We start from the raw sequence: 16,830 nt of genomic DNA on the forward strand, positions 1-16,830 counted from the left end.
TGTAAAATATATTAACAAAAAGACATCGAGTAGAACGACCAAAAGGGATAGGGGGTTCAAATTAGATTTTTTTTTCTGTTTTTTTCAGACTTTGAAATGGGTAAATTGCTCGATCCAACACAGAAAGACTGCAATGAATGATTATTCTCATGATCCATTACGATCTAAATGATCTACTCAATCAGTCACTAAGCTGTCTGACCCATAAAACAGAAAATTAGTGAAAAGCCACTGAATTAAAGCCATTAAAAAAGGTATTTTTAATCTAAATTGTTTACAACAAATGAATTGCCTGTCATAGCCTTAGAAATATGTTCTTTGGCTTCACTTGAAACTGATTTGTGGTTTCCTACTTAAGAGTAACTGTTTTTCTATGTGATCCATTCATGTAATTATCGTCTAATGTTTACTTGCATATATAAACGCATTTTAAGAGTCCCTGTGAAATACACACTGCTGTTCATTGGCAAATCTACATGGGGGAGACTTGCAGCAAACAGTGAGCAGTTAAACTGAACCCAGAACAACCCCTCTCCAGCTTGATGGGCCTGTAAAATGACAAAAAAAAAAAATCAAATAAATTTGCTGTGAACATGATGACCATAGACTATGAATACTATGTAAGAATGCATGTATGTTATGAAAAATTTTGCGTAAGTAATAAGTAAAGCATGTGACTGGAAAAACTCCTGGTTTAGTAGCACCTTTAACGCAACTCATTTGAGATGAAGAAGCTTGGACAGTCAGATACGCTTGTTGTAAAGCGTATCCGACTCTGACTGTCGAGCGTTTCATCAAGTGCAGTGATGATAGTGTGGTGCTAGGACACCTGTTTTGCTCATATGCCTGCCATGCGTGTCTGGTGTCCAATTGGCTGACCAGTGTTTGCTCAAAGTACATCCATTACTTTAATGAAGGGATGAATCAAGGGCCCTTTGGCCAAAGCCTTGTTGTACTGAAAACCCACTGCACTGAGGAGTTCGAAAGCTCTTTAATCATAAAATAAAGCTCCTAATATTAACATTCAGAGAGCTATGAATATTTCACATGATGAATCTGATATTTTGTTGGTCCTTGGTTTGAAGTCAGACCACTTTTGGACATACTTTTTGCACAAAGTATGAGCAGAAATGATCAAATCACTACAGCTCTGCAGTTAAGAAAGTAGTCCACTTTTTACATTTTTCCTGAATAACGGGATCATCCCACACAGGCTTACAGCTCTTGTGATGTAATTGGCGACGTTTGAATGCATTATACCGCATTTCATATCAAGACACACCACATACTCGAAATTAAAAGAATGCCTTCCAACAGTTCCATTTTGGACAACATTTTCCAATCCATCTTTGATGACGTTACTGTAGTAGTGTTTTGTAATTTTTTTACCAAAATTTCTTTCAGTACAAGGACAGGACATAAACAATATATATATTTATATGAAGACAGAATTTGAGATTTATATTACGTAGTCTGATGGTTTGAATTATTACATTCTTGAGATATGGATTACAGGTCCTCTGATCTAATTTAGATCGGACAAAAAAATGTTCTTTTTTTTTTTTTTTTCTGTCGGTTAGTGTTTGGTAGCAAGAACAGTTTTTGCACCTACAGAAATCAAAGGATAATTCATACATGGTGTAAAACAAAGGCTCTATGAATAAATAAATAAAAATGGAGATGTTTGGGAGATTTAGAAAACCCAATCTGGTCACATTAACAGGAACACCTGCACGACATAATGCAATTGTGACTCACCACTGCTGTAAAGCTTTTTAAACGGCTTCAGAGAGATATTAATTCATACCACAAACCGCCGTGCATCTTGAGTGTTATTTAAATCGCATTTAACTAGCTTCACTTCTTGTTTTTTGAATATCTTACCAGCGGGGTTTTAGACCAGATTTGAGGTAAGAGTTTCAGTATCATTTAAGACAAGATAAGATAATACTTTATTGATCCCCATAGGGGAAATTCAGGGTCAACTATAGTCAACTTGGTCAAAAGCATAAGGATTTGGGGCCTTATTGGAACACTGATCAAGATTTTGTTATTGTAAAGAGGTCTTGTAATTTTCCCCACAGATATTCATATTTTTATCACATTATTTAGAAGTTCCAAGTTGCATACGGGAAGTTTTAATGTTTCCCACCGACTCAGCTATTGGTGACATTGGCTATTCTTTGGTAAGACATTGAAATGGGACTGGAATACTGGAAACCCCAGGCTGGATAGAAAGACATGGAGATTCAACTGCAACACTGCTTACAGCTGTTATTTTATCAATTTCATATACGTCCTCTCGTAGTTATAAGACTCCTAAACTTGTGGTGAGATCCACAGAATGTATAGTACAATGATGAATATGTATGATGCTTGATTCTTTATGTATATATATATATATATATATATATGTATATATATATCTCAGTTATTACATATCAAGCAAATAGCAAGTCCGGCTAGGCAAAACATTTCAAATCAAAATATAGTCAATTTAGACAGTACACTGAATTACACATGAATTGATTTTAATTACAGAATTTACCTTATGTGACATACTATAGAGCTTTACCCAGTTTCAATAATATAATAATATTTTCCCCGATATAAATATCTATTTATCAAACAAAAGATGAGAAAGAATAGAGAAGTCAAACTAAGAATTCATCCATGAAAATTCAAATGAAAACCCAACTTCTGTAACATTACAAATGCTCCTTTTTTGCCAGATGGCCAGTTCTGGTCTGGGCGTGTCCCAAAAATATACAAGAGTATGAATAATGCATTGGGTATGATTTATTTCACAGTGTATTTCTGGATGCGCAAACACAAACACACACACGCACCCAGCACAAAAGCATACAGTCACTCACACACACGGATGCATACACGCACACACACACACGCGCAGGCAGGCAGACACACACACACACACACACACACACACACACACACACACACACACACACACACACACACACACACACACTAAAAACCATTAAAATGAGCCAGGGGTCTACATCTGCTAAATGCTCCCAGTTATGTGTATATGAAGTGTGAGCTTTGTTGACAAAAAAGTACTCTTCTAATCTATATTGGCATCACATAAAAAACATGAATTATATAGTAAGTCATCCAGGAAGTCCACATTTCTCGGCCGACACTGTTCACTGAGAATCACATCAGTTGTCTTCAGTGAAGTCTGTGACCAACAGAATTTCATGCTGTTTCACAATGTCCGTACTATATTTTTGGAAACATTTTGGAGGCTCCAGCCTTGTAAAGTTTCACCAGACCAAATGAGTAAAAGGTGTTAAAGAAGAGAATCCAATGGGCAATATGACCCTTGCTGAACCTCAGTCAAGTGATGACTCTTCAGCGGCAGCCTGTCAGAAAGAGAAGTGGCTGGAATATAACCCCGATGGATTCACAGTGCCGATAGTGAAGATGAGGTGTTTTTTTTTTTTGAAAGTCTTAATCAAGCCAGAAAGATACAGAAAAACTTCAAGAAGCCTCAAGACATGACAATGTCTAACAAAAAGAAATAACTTCAACAAATATTTTGCTGCTGACGACTGTTCCTCACAGGGTTTTGCTCTATAATGTATCTGTAAATTTTGTTGCCGTGACAATGTTCAACCATGCTCCTTACTAAAGACTCATAAGAGTTCTGAGAAAAGTTGACCAAATGAGCAGTCTCTCGGTTTCAGTTTTTATTCTTTTTTCTTTTCTTTTTTAAATGAAGGTCAGGCTGGGTGTAAAGTTTGACCCTTTTTGCTGAATGGACAGAATGTTTTGTTGTAGTGATTGGCCACAGTTCCTCTTGCAGCATGGATCAATGAACCTGTAGAGGAATGCAACAAGAAGACAAGGACAAAATGTTATAAGTTGACATTTTACTGTGACAATAACACAAAGGTCTGACATGCTATTCCTTTGATCTAAAAAGGCATCGATATTGTGGTAGAACATCTATCTAAAATGCATTGAAACCAACATTACAGCTGACTAAATCTTGTACATGTTAAGTTGATGCGGGACATATCAAGAACTGGGAGCATTTACAAGTCTGTACTATATGCCATATCTCATTATTAGTTTTGAAAGTCAAATTTTAATTTATCAGTATATATGGTTTTCTGTGTGTTTTACCACTATGTAAACTATGAAGGACAATTTGGCATAAAGGTTGCTGCAGCTGTTGATATTAAGTTATGATTAATTATTCATGAATTTATGCACCATGTATTCAGTGAAATGAAGCTTTCCCGTTGAGAGAAAAAAAAGCCGGATTTTTAACACATGAAGAGTCTATTTAGTCTGAAAAGTAGAATATTTAGAGCTTATGATGTTTATCTCACACACACGGAATAAATATATGAGGTGATATGTCGTTTCACTGAACAGAATGAACATGGAATATTGTGATCTGAGAAGTAATGTAGCTAAAGTCACTGGACAAATGTTGTAAAAGTCCAAGACAAAATGGCAACAGGAAATTTGAATCACTTACTTTATGGTAATCTACATTTTATTAGTGGTCAAGTAAAAGGTTTTTAGCTACTGCCCAGAATGATCGGTTATAAACTAAACCAATAAATAGGTCAACCAGGGAGTCAACCATTTTTATACCTAAAAAAATCCTATGAAAGCTACAGAACACTAAATTAATAGTACTTGTAATAGTAATAGTAATATTATTTCATGTGCAACAATCACACAAGGACTTAACTTTCACGCCCTTGTGTGAGCCCTGTCTCACGTCAGATCAGTCTGTGAGGTGAGTGAAAGAAACATGGAACAATGACATCATAAATATTCGTCCTGACTCTAAATCACTAGATCAAATTGAGAACTGACGGACAGTCTCAATCTAATGTCTCGTCATTTTATGCTTGTGCACCATCTGACAGCAGGGCCCTCTCTCTAACAAATGATGAAAATGATGAGAGCGCTATGAGAGCTTCACTATGGGTAGGTGCGGAAAATAATTTATTAGATCTTTGGCGGCAAAATAGATTTTAAAATCAGCGATGCAGCCGCTGAAAGAACAGAAAACATTTTTGCTCCATCGTATCATTATGATTTATATCGTTACTGTTCTCAGCAGTGTCATTTCCACCTTTCAGAACAGCTGATTGTAAATATGGCAGTGGCTCATTTCATAACGGCTCTATTATGTGTGAATAATGCCATCCCAGAATATTTATAGTGTGATGGTTATGTCTGGAAAGCAGATTGCTGAAGGTAGCCATGTTATGTATCCCATTTCTTGAAGGAACTTTTAACAGTCCACCAGATTTTTTTTTCACAAAATGTCACCTCTTTAACAAAGTAATTGTCTGAATAAATCTGCGAAAGAATGCTTGCATAAACGTACATGCTAATCAACTATTTCCATATGGAATACATTTCACCTCCACTGAAATTCTGCAGTTAATGACTTCATTTAACCAATCATCTGATCAAGGAACTCATTTGAATAATAATAGAATTGCATGACAAATGTGCAATATGGATAAATCCATAAATGTTAAAATTCAAACGATCCAGGGTGACAGTGGACAAATTTGACACCCAGGAATGAATAAATAAATCATTCAGACACATAAATATGAGTTGGCAAATCCACATAGAATTGCACAAATTCCCAATGCTGGCAAATAAATATTTATGACACCTCCCCATTCCCCCTTTCTCCTTGTCATTGGTAATTGTGTATGATTCATTTTGTTTTCTCAGTGGAAGAGGGGAAATCAATCTTAGAATATTGGCTAGGAGACATATAGCATGCAAATTCCGACAGCCTCTGGTTTTGGAGAGTATAAAAACTTCACCAGCACTAAGTCGTTTTCTCAAGAGAAGAATTTAACTAAAGCTCTTGTAGATTTTATTGGGTTTTTTTGAGGGTGGGGCGAAAAGTCTGTGAAAGAGATGAAAAACCTGCCAGCGTCATCAAGATAATTTGCTCCTGAATCCAGTTTAAAAAAAAAAACTTTTAATGCAACTTAACTTGAAGGCTGTAATATATAAAATTTATATCTGAACTGTCAGGCATGCCATGAAATCTCAGGAATGTCACTGTTGGCTTGTTTATCGTATTTTTCCTAAATGAAGATCATCAGGTCATCACGATAACTCGCTCCTGAACTCAGTTTAAAAAAAAACTTTTAATGCTACTGAACTTGAAGGTTATAATGTATAATATTTATATCTGAACTGTCAGGCATGCAATGAAATCTCAGGAATGTCACTGTTGGCTTGTTTATCGTATTTTTCCTAAATGAAAACCCGGCCCTTTTCTTTGATGTAACATCAGCAGGACTTTTTAGCTTCCATCCTTAAAACTTCCAGCAATTTAGTCAATCTAATTTCTACATAAACATTTATCAGAGTGATTCTTCAACCTGAAAATTTAAGGATTCTACTGATTTTTTTTCTCAATCATGGGTGACATTGTGTTAAGCTCTCCCACACATGCAATAAAACAAATGATCTATGAACTGTAATGACGGATCCAGTTCAGGGTCCAGCCTTTATTTAGCTTAGTATTTGTTGCAATACAGATAAATAGCTTTAGTTGTTCAATGAACGTGACTCATCTTTGCTTTGCCACAAAATAGGTCAAAATGTCTCTGGTTGGTTTGAGTCAAATGGAAAACATTGCAAACAACATTAAAATACATCATTAAGAACACACTCACATACTTGCTTTCGTGTTGCATCCTACGATGGCTCCTTGGGCAAAGGCTGAAAAGTAAAGTAAAGGGTCAAAAGGCTTTGAAACAGAATTCCAGCCTTCACGCAGTTTTCATTCAAATTTCCCTCAACACACTAGCCTTAGACACAGTGCAACATACTGTGTGTCCATTTAAAAGCACATATGGTATTGATTCAAAATATATCTATATAGCTTTCCTTCTGTTTAAAAGACCTTTTTAAGATGCAGCTAGTCTCCTGCAATAGAAAAAGACAAGCACGCAAAGGCCTCATCCTCGTCACCAGCATTAACAAGTCCTTTCATTCTTCCATCAATGGCATTGCACAGACAGAACATTTCATCACATCAGCTGTAGGGCAGGATGATAAACAATGTCCCTCTTGTTTCCTTCTCCAAAAACAACTTCTTGGCGCCCATATTCATCTGTAGAAGAATACATGAAAACACTTGAGCGGAGAAAGAAAGCAGCTTCCTTGTCTTCCTAATATTGGTGAATGAGCCACTTTTGTGTAGATAATGACTCAGCTAATCATAATCAGGAAGCTAATGATGTGTTTAGCCAATCGGAGGAGCTGAGGTGAGTCTGCCCGGGCAGCACATTGGCATTCCCTGCAGCTGCCTCTATACCCTGGGCTGTGCCAGGCGTTCCTGCGGCAGCAAGGAGGACTTGGTATTCTGCTGCCCACCCCACTTGTCCTACGATCTGTCGTTCTGTTGGTCCAACCATCCCACTGGCCCCTCTAAAGAGGACCGAATCGCACCTCTCCAGCAGCATGTCATCTAAATGCTAAGTACTTCCACTGCATCTTTAAATCAAAACAAGAAAAGAAATGGGTACATGAAGCGAACTGGTGGAAAGGCTTAGAAAAGCTTTCCTGAGAAAAGCTTAGAAAGCCACAATAGAATCTTGCAAGCAAACCCTTAGCTTTTTGATTACATTCATTTTCAGTGGAGAGCAAATGCACCGGGGGTATGTATGCAAGGAATCTCTTTTTGTCCCTGCAAATTTGTAAGGTAAAAAGAGGTAGTTGTTCATACACCGACCCGATGGTCCCAGCACGGAAAGTAAAATGTTTTTTTTTATTTTCCCATGACTGAAACAGCTCAGCCGCCCCTTAATAGAGCCCCCTCATCTGCCCCTTCTTCCTGTGTCAGATCCTGGTTATCGATCCAATGGATTCTTGAAATGGGGGCAGAATGCTGAGGCAGCAGAGGAGGCCAGCGCTATTAACTACTCCCACTAATTAAAAGGGTAACAAGGTGAGCTCGGCCCAATGGGACCGACCGTGCGGGAGTTGGAGTCGTCTGTTTGCCGCGCACACTCGTAAACAATGCTCATCGCCTATGGTGTTTACAAGACAGGAAATTCAAGGACATTGAAGACATTCATCTCCTGCTGGCATGAGGGATGAGGGAGATTTACCGATAAGTTATATGAGGGAGAGGGTGGGAAAAGTGGGAACACACAAATAAGCGGTTTGCTAATTGCAATGTGCGGTGAAACATGGATGCATTCGAACCTCATCTCTGAGCTGGAGGTGCCCCTGTTTTATTATCGCTTGTAAAGAATGGAAACGGAGCAGAAATGAGGACACTTGGTTCGCATAAAGTGCTGTTCCTTGATATTTGAGAGGGTACCAGTGGTACCTCCTCCTTTATCATTAATACAACATATTCTCGGATCAAAGTGTTATTAAGATAAATTATATAGCTCAAATTACACCAATAAAATCCCATCAGACATGGTAATATAACCACTGAAATCAAAACTGCAGGTAGCGCACAAACAGTGTTTGCTCACTGCTTGAGGGGAAACAAAGTGTGTATTTGGTGGCCACAAAAGTCTCACCAGCAGCCCACAAAGCTATTACAGAGGCAGCAGTGTGCCATCACTGGTAAATAAAAATCGGTGCTTGGGGTCTCTACTCACAATTGGACTCCAGCAAAGGAGACTTTTAAAGGTCCCAACCATTACCAGCCACAGGCACTTCAGTTGTTATTAGGCTCACCGAAGACCATAGGACTCATTCGTATATAAAAAAAGATCAGACAAAGAGCTTTCTCAGAGGACAAAAACAATGTAATTAACCAAAAACAGAGATGCAATATTTTTTCCAGGGGAAGTAAAAACAAAAACAAAGCCTTTTGGATTTACTTTCTGTCACTGATGTGGCACAGAAATGTGTCTAAAGTGGCGGGATTTGGATTTCTTTCTTGAGCAAATGTGATAACATCCCAACCTTATAATTTGTATAATTAATCGAATGTAATAAATAAATTGATATATGTAAAGCTGGATTATATTTTTGTACCTGGGGTTTGAGGGTAAGACTTTAATACTGACACATTTGTTCATGAATAAAGTAAATATTTACCAATATTTGCTGTTCTAAAGAAAATCAACATATTGCTATAATGGTCACTTATCAATTGGCGTGCTTTTGTTTCCCTCAGCAATGAAAAAAAAATCTGAATCTTCAGCTGCTAAATGTTCTACTGTGTCTTCTGTTCGAGTGGTAATTGTGTTTCCTAGGATTTGAAAAAACTAGACAGGTTTGGGTTCTTTGTTCATCAAGTAAAAAAACAAAACAAAACAAAACTAGAAAAGAACAGAACAATAATTATTACTGAAACTCTCGAGTTCACAGGAGCAACAACACCGGGCAATAAATCTCCGGTCCTCCATGGTCAGTACATCCATTACTATATAGAAATATGGATGAAAATGTTCCTAATGATGGATAATGCGAGATTATCCCCTGTCAGCATTAGTACCCTTACTCTTATCCTTAAAATTAAGCAAAAGAAATCGATGAAGGAAAATTAATGAAATGTGAACGCTTGACACATTAGAGAGGGTTGCTAAATATTGACGTGCAGTAATTCGAAAAATATTTTGAAAAAAAAAAAAAGATAGATAAGGTCCTTTGTGTAAATGTAGTGTGAAAATGTATAGTATACATACAAAAAGGACCCTTTTCATCTACCTTGCATTTGCTCATATTTTTACAGTGAGTGAGCTTGAATTTACCCTAAGGCCAATTTTCACACGATATTCCTGGGCAGGGAGGAGACGCAAACCCTTTACCAGACAACACATTTCATTTTCATACAAAAGTATATATTTTGACTTTACAGTCAGAAAAAGACATGTAAAATAAAAGAGAGTAGAAGCTGAAAACTATAAATGCCAAGAAGCTCCCTCCAGAGACAAGGCTGGTCCCTCTGTGTAAAATTATTGTAATTCTTTGAATATTTTAAAAAGTTTTTCAAGTTATGAAACAAGCATTACTTTTAGTGGATGAAAAAAATATTTAGGTGGCACACCATAAAACAGTAAAGATATTAATATAGGTAGAATATATCATATTGCATTATTCTGAAGAAAGTTCTGCATTTTAAAATCCACAAAAAAATTCACGTTATACAATGTGGATGCCTTTTTTTTTAATTAGTGGGGGGCACTAAAAGGAGAAAACGAAACAATGATAGTATGCTTGTCCCATCCAGAGACAGTCTTTGTGCTTTAAGTATTATAAAAAGCCTGTGTTGAAATGTGGCCTATGGCTCTGACAATTTCATACCAGATGAAACTCTGTAGAGGAGCGCTGTGCAGGGTAAAATACAAATGGCAGTTCAAAGCCTGGCAATGACAGAACTTCAATGGAGAAGCGGGTGAAATGTGCTGAAAGTGACAGCAGAAGGGACCACATTCAGTCAGGGTCTCAGACAAGGAAGAGAGGGGGCAATATACGGCAAAATGAAAAAAGAAGGCTTTTAATGGAGGTTGGCAGTATCAGAGGAAACAAAAACAACATACAGAGGAAAAAAAAAAGCGGTGCTGCTGTTACATCCTGTAAATGAATAACAAACAAATAATGTCACAAGGCTTTCTGCATTACATTATATGTTTCGCAGCTTATAAGGTGACATAGATGAATAAAGGGCAGGAGGGTTGAAAAATAGGCTGGTATTGGCACTTTCTCTTTCTAAACATCTTGAGAAATCTAACCTATTTCCATATATTTTCTGCATCACTCCACATGCTATCTCCTCAAGACTGATGATCCTGCCGCATATTCCAACAAAAAGATGAGTAACTAAAGGAGGCCGCTTTTCTTTCTGTTTGATAAATAAAAGATCTATGAACAAAGCAGAGGTAAAGAGCATATTTGCTTGGTAGGTGTTACATCCGTGTGCTCTGCATGTTTGGCAGGGATATAAATGCCATTGATAGGCCAGTTATTTTGTGAATGTATGTCCGAAGGCAAAGCGGCCTGGCAGGGTATGTTATCCCTGAGGATTCAGAGAGGGGTTGTCAAACACAATGTGACAGGAGAACTCTCTGCACACAAACTGGAATGTATATGAAACCCTGGAGCTAAGTGCCTGAAAATTTCTAGCATAAAAAGGCCCAGTCCTGGATGTCTGTCTCAATGAAATGCTGGTGGCACATTTAAAGCGTCAGATTGACAATATATTGAAAGCAGTACTTGCAGTTAATTGGAAATTTGTATCAGTCTTGGTACAAAGGGCTTCAAAAATCATCCAGCAAAGGTTAAACTCAGAATCACACTGCTGATACAGATTCTATTAGTTGTATACAGTTGTTAAAATTACCTGCCGGTTCACAAAATCTAATAATTTCAACTGTGAATGAGACTCAAAAAGCACTGGAGCATTAGAGGACACTGAGCATGCCCTGCATATCTAATATTTGGAATTGCTCCTGCCTGAAATGCAAACATCTTCTCTAATGGCCTACTAACATTTTGCAGCAAGGCCATCTAGAACATATCCTCTTATGTAGAGCTTATTCAACTGCATGTACTAGTGAAAATGGCAAAGTGCCTCTTTTTATAGTGTGAGACGGCAAGGCTTTGATATCATGAGGTTCAGTACCTGCCCCAAGGACACTTCCACTTCAGCACGTCTCCCAAAGAGCCGACCATCAAACCAGCAACCCTGGGATGACCACTTTATACCGGTGCCACGAAAATGAATAATAATTCCAAACACTGAATTAGTTCTTTCATTACGCTTTGTATTCAGGCTAAATGAATACTGCTGGCCACAGAACCACATGACCTAATGAAAATGATTTCCCCACCATAGACCTTCATCTGCAGGTGGCATCCCACTGAGAAAATAAATCTGTATGCAAGAAATCCAGTGGCCAGATCTGAGACAAATACACCAGGATATTAGGTTACACTCAAATCATAGAAGAGATGAATGCAAAGACAAATAGATTATTAAGCAATGGTAAATTAGGCTGAAAGCCAAATAAGCAGTGAAGGGCCTGTTTTTTCCCGATGATTAGATTGGTTTTTTGCCAATGGGATATGCATTTTAGATTTATTTGATTCAAAATTGCACTCACTGAGTAATGATCAGTACTGTAACATTCAGACTGTTATCCTGAATCTATTTCTGAGCGCCGATCCTTATTTTTCATGGGCACAAAACCAATGGAGCAGCACATTTCGGCACATTAGTCCATGCAAACACAATATGAGCTTAGTGATTTGATTATAACACACTTCACAGTCTCTTCACCAGCAGAAGCTCATGAGATAACATTCTGGCACTGCCATGGCCTCTCTGTCTCTCTGGGTGATTAATGAATTTGCACTCAAATACAAGTACTTTGTTGCAACAGTTGCAAATGAACAATGTAGATCTGAACTGCGTGTCTCATTATTCATGCATTTCATTTCGGTATCATACCAATCTTAATTTGGCTAATGTCTCAAGGGCCAGTACTTTGAAAATAAAATGGTGAAGTTTGCTTCATTTCCCAAAACCTTGGACTGGATTTATCTAAGAGCACTGATGAATAGTACTTCAGTTTGCAAAGAAAGAGTTCTTATTAGAGTTACATATTTGGTAGTACAGCAAATCAGAACTAAAATATATCTGAGACAAAAAACAAACAAAAAAAAGTCTCTTTTCCTGGGGATTGATTCATGAAAAAGAGGAGGTTGACCATGTACTCTATATGCCTTTATGAGTCATCTATTTTAACGCACAATTGTTTCTACCAAAACATAAAAGGTTCACCATAGTTTTGATGGTATGCTGACTTTTGAGGGAAACTAATGCCTCTTCTCTCTGAGCTGTGTGTTCCTGCTGCCGCATGATGTAATTTGAGCTGACCGGGCCACAAACTATATGAGTAATGCCTGTAGGCACAACAGGCCAGCTCAGAATCAATATAAACATATCACAGTGAAACCAAAAGGTGCTTTGCTTACTGTAATAACGTGTTTCACTTCCCTCTAACTTCATCCAGCTCCTGGTATTGCAGTAAGAATCAGCAGACTTCAACTTTAAAAAAAAATTGCAAAGGAAGGTGATCCATATCTAACAGTGATGAAATGACCTATTATCAGTGGGAATGTTTATAATGGGTTTTACTCCTCAGTTGTGCTAATTTCTGTGAACTAAATCTGAAGGGGCCCATGAGAATTGAGGCTTTGTTGTAGTTTATATTCTAGAGGCTCAAAGTGTTTGTATATGTATAGCATCTCTTGAAAAAAAGAACACGATCTTTTCATCAAATTCTGATTGAAGGAAAGTCAGACAAAGTAAACCATGTCACAGCAATAAATTAAATCTCAATTTTTTTAATTCCTTCTTAGACGCCGCGTCTTTTCCAGCCCATTAGACGAATGATTCCGATTTAACAAGATGCTGTCATCTCTACGAGAAAAATAAGCATTTCATTCAAAGCAGCATATAAGCAGCTGTATTCAGTGTGTTACATCATCTTTGAAAAGGGAGCTCATTAGAAGTCGGTCTCCAGTCAGACAGGTTGCCAGAGCAGTAGTGACCATGGCGACACATAACTACTTAACTGCCCGGTTGTTCATCATGAACATGAGTCCTTTTTAGCCGTGATGTAAGGGAGTGTTACATAATAACAATTTTGGAAAACATCTGTATTTCAGAAGAGCAATAATAATTGAAAGGGTTTTTGTATTGACAAGGTACCACAACTCAGTGCTTTTTCCTGATCTGTGTTTGTGTAATCTAATTAGTTCAGTATTCAGAACTCTGTGATTTTTCCACACACAGTGCATCTGAAATGGCACGCTGTCAAAAAAACACTTTGGGTGTGGTGATATGATATCTTGTTTACGGCAACACTGGCAAAACTACAGAAACACACTCCACTTGTGCTGGCTGTTGCTGGAACAGAGAGCACATTGCTGGGGGAGGGCCACCAGAGTAGACAACAGAGAATAAAATCTTAAGAAAAAAGAATGATCCAAGAATTTCTGACCTACTGGGTGAGTTAATGCGTGTCTATGGCCATGTGTTACCTTTGCGATAAGCCTTGACCTTGTGTGGTCCAGTAAATATAATTTCTTTCGTTAAAGTTAAGATTAGATGCTAATCTGTTTGAGCTGGGTCCCAGATAATGAATAAAAGTCAATGACATGTCCTCACAAGGACAGCTGCTCAAAATATGTGTAACACAAGAAGAAAGACTTTATTCTTTGCAGAATCCTGTTGAGGTCTGTCTGAGGGATGAAAAGAACATGAAACTCGAGTCTCAATATGATCAAAACAGGATTTTAAATTGCTTATAGTTCACACTCCAACTGCCTCAAGGCTGAGAAGTGACACAGAAACTAAATAATGATAATACTGAGGAAATAGTCAGAGTCTCATCCGGATTTCAGTTTGTTTCTATCAATGCTTATAACCGAGATCTCTGTTCACACCATGGTCTCACAAGGCAGAATGATTCACAATAGCAAAAAGGCTTTTCTTTTTCTTTCTGTCTTGTCAGCCCCCCCACCTGACTGCGATCATATAGGACTTTTACTATCATAAATGTCCCACACAAAACTATGTAAAACCCTCCGCGTTACATACACACAGCCGCCACCCCCCATTTCTCCACCTCAGAGAATATCATATGTAGACCTTTCAACGGCTCACTAGTGAAGACAAATTGCCAGCTTGTTTGGGGGCCTCCAGAGAGTGATTCATATTAATGGGTGGCTGGCAGTGGAGAGCAGGCTGCGTATGCAAACTCCATTAGAAGGTTAGGCTGAAGTGTGTGACCGGGCAGTACAACCACGAGATGCACACACTGGAGAGGCTGAGGGGGCAGTGAGTTGTTGATGCAGCAGCGTGTGCGTTTGTGTCGCTCCCTGTAAATATATTAGCCTGAATTCCCACAGTTTAAGTCAAAGCAAAGTTAAAAGTTACTGAAGTAGAATCAAAGTCAAAAGTGAGTCCCCGTGACTCTTGTGTGAATAATCAAGGTTGTGTTACACAAAAAGATGTAGCTTACACCTTCAAAAACAGTTTACATCCTTTGCATCAGATGCACTCAGTTGCACTACTTAGAGCAGCCTAACTTGAGAGAGCACTTAGTCCCACTGCTCAGAGAAACTAGGATGAGATGGAAAGAGATGAGAGTAGACTTGATGAGATGGTAATTCAAACATTTTGTGTGTCATCTGGATTCCCTTCGAACCTTTGGATCTTATTTAGGATAATTGAGCATGAACGTTTGGTTTTATTTTTCTTTACTACGTTACAATTTTATTGTACTATTTACTATTTATATATTGGGGGCAGTGTGGCGCAGGAGGTAGAGCAATTGTCTTTGGAACTGAACATTTCTGATTCGATTCCCGGCTCCTCCTACTGTGTTAAAGTGTTGTTGAGCAAGACACTGAACCCCTAGCTGCTCCCCTGGTGCTGGTGGACAGCATGCCTACTGCTCATGGCTCATCCATGATGGCTTAATTGCAGAGAACAAATTTCCCCATGGGGATTTATAAAGAATAAATTATTATTATTCTGATTTCATCCATTAAAAACCTCTGGTACCAGCCATAACCATTTCTGGTGTGCTTTGTAAGCACAGAAACAGTGAAAGGAGTTGCTCTACAAAAATCAGGACTGTACATCACTAAAATCTTGGCAACTATTTGCCATTTGTAAGCTTCAGATTGTGAATAGTAACCTTAACTAATATCTGAAAAATCTCAAGGAAAGCCCTTTCATGGGGACCAGGAACATTTGCCTTTAGTCACTGTTTTTTATATGCCTTACGTGTTGATGGCAGAGTTGTGTGTTGGAGCAAAAAAATATCATTGGCCAGTATCCTTCCCCAGAAAGCATGCCAACATCAATTTTAACAGCGAGCCTCACTTGGGTGAAGCCTGCACAGCCCTGCATGAATAATGAGTGTGCCCGAGTGTGCTGATCAGCTCTCAAACACATAGTCACACTGAATGCTTGGGTATAATTTGATTATCTGCATGTGGGGATAGATTTACTTAGAACTAAATAGTCACACTCTCCTCTAACAGATACTTTCGCACAGGTGTGGACGGAATAAGCTTGGCCAGAGGCCACGTAGCAGCCTGGATCTCCTCCCTCCATCCTTCTCTCTACACTCCATTCTGATCAATACTCTTTATAGATTTCTCATTTTTATTTGTCTTTCACATTGAGTTTTTGTTTGAATTGATGTTTTCCAAGAAAAATCTCTGGAAAAAGTCTGGGGGGGGCGGAACACCCACCAGCCTTTACACCCTCCAGCATTACATTACCTCTGATTACAGATAATTAAGAACCTGTGTAATTTGCATTATTATGTACAAGGAGAAAGCAAAACAACGGTCTAACTGTATTGCCAAGATTCTGCAATATGGTAATGCTCATGTAGATCTCCTGCCAGGCTCGACAGAGGAGGTAGAGGAGTAATAGAGGAAGTGAGAGCAATAGAAGAGAGCGGAAATAAAATCAACAATCCCAGTCACAGGTTGACCATTGGCCTTGTGTACCTGACAGGGAGAAACAACTTCTCCATCTCATCTCTTGCTGACATTGACAGGTTGAATTGCGTTGTTTAACCTTACCTGTCTGTGATGGTAAGATTTCCGAGTACCTCAGTGTCTCTCTTAACTTTCACCTAATGTGTATAGAAGTCATGGTAAAAAGTGGTAAATCTGCAGAATGTATCAATTCACCATCCTACGGGGAAATATCAGCCATGGACTCTATGTATTTCTGAATTTGATCATTAATTGACAAACTCGCAAATGTTCCCAAGCAAATGGGGGCCGAGACTA

General features: G+C 38.3%; 1 protein-coding gene across 4 annotated transcripts in view; it reads right to left on the reverse strand.

Annotated features, from left to right (window-relative positions):
• Positions 1-2,514: 2,514 nt before the first annotated feature.
• tafa5l (TAFA chemokine like family member 5, like) overlaps positions 2,515-16,830 on the reverse strand; it is a 51,481-nt gene continuing 37,165 nt past the window's right edge. For 2 of the 4 annotated variants that reach the window (XM_086160039.1, XM_086160038.1), the window contains 2 exons: positions 6,712-6,753; positions 2,515-3,847 (listed from right to left, as the gene is read on the reverse strand). In XM_086160039.1, coding sequence (XP_086016165.1) covers positions 6,730-6,753 — 24 coding nt within the window. In that variant the 3' untranslated portion in view covers positions 2,515-3,847; positions 6,712-6,729. Of the gene's footprint in view, positions 3,848-6,707; positions 6,754-16,830 lie in introns of all 4 variants that reach the window. The other 2 variants (XM_086160041.1, XM_086160040.1) reach the window with 1 other exon arrangement.

This window comes from Fistularia commersonii, chromosome 14, assembly GCF_037954325.1.
Source record: "Fistularia commersonii isolate RoL2024-O1a breed Wild chromosome 14, RoL_Fcom_v1.0, whole genome shotgun sequence".
Lineage (NCBI taxonomy): Eukaryota > Metazoa > Chordata > Actinopteri > Syngnathiformes > Fistulariidae > Fistularia > Fistularia commersonii.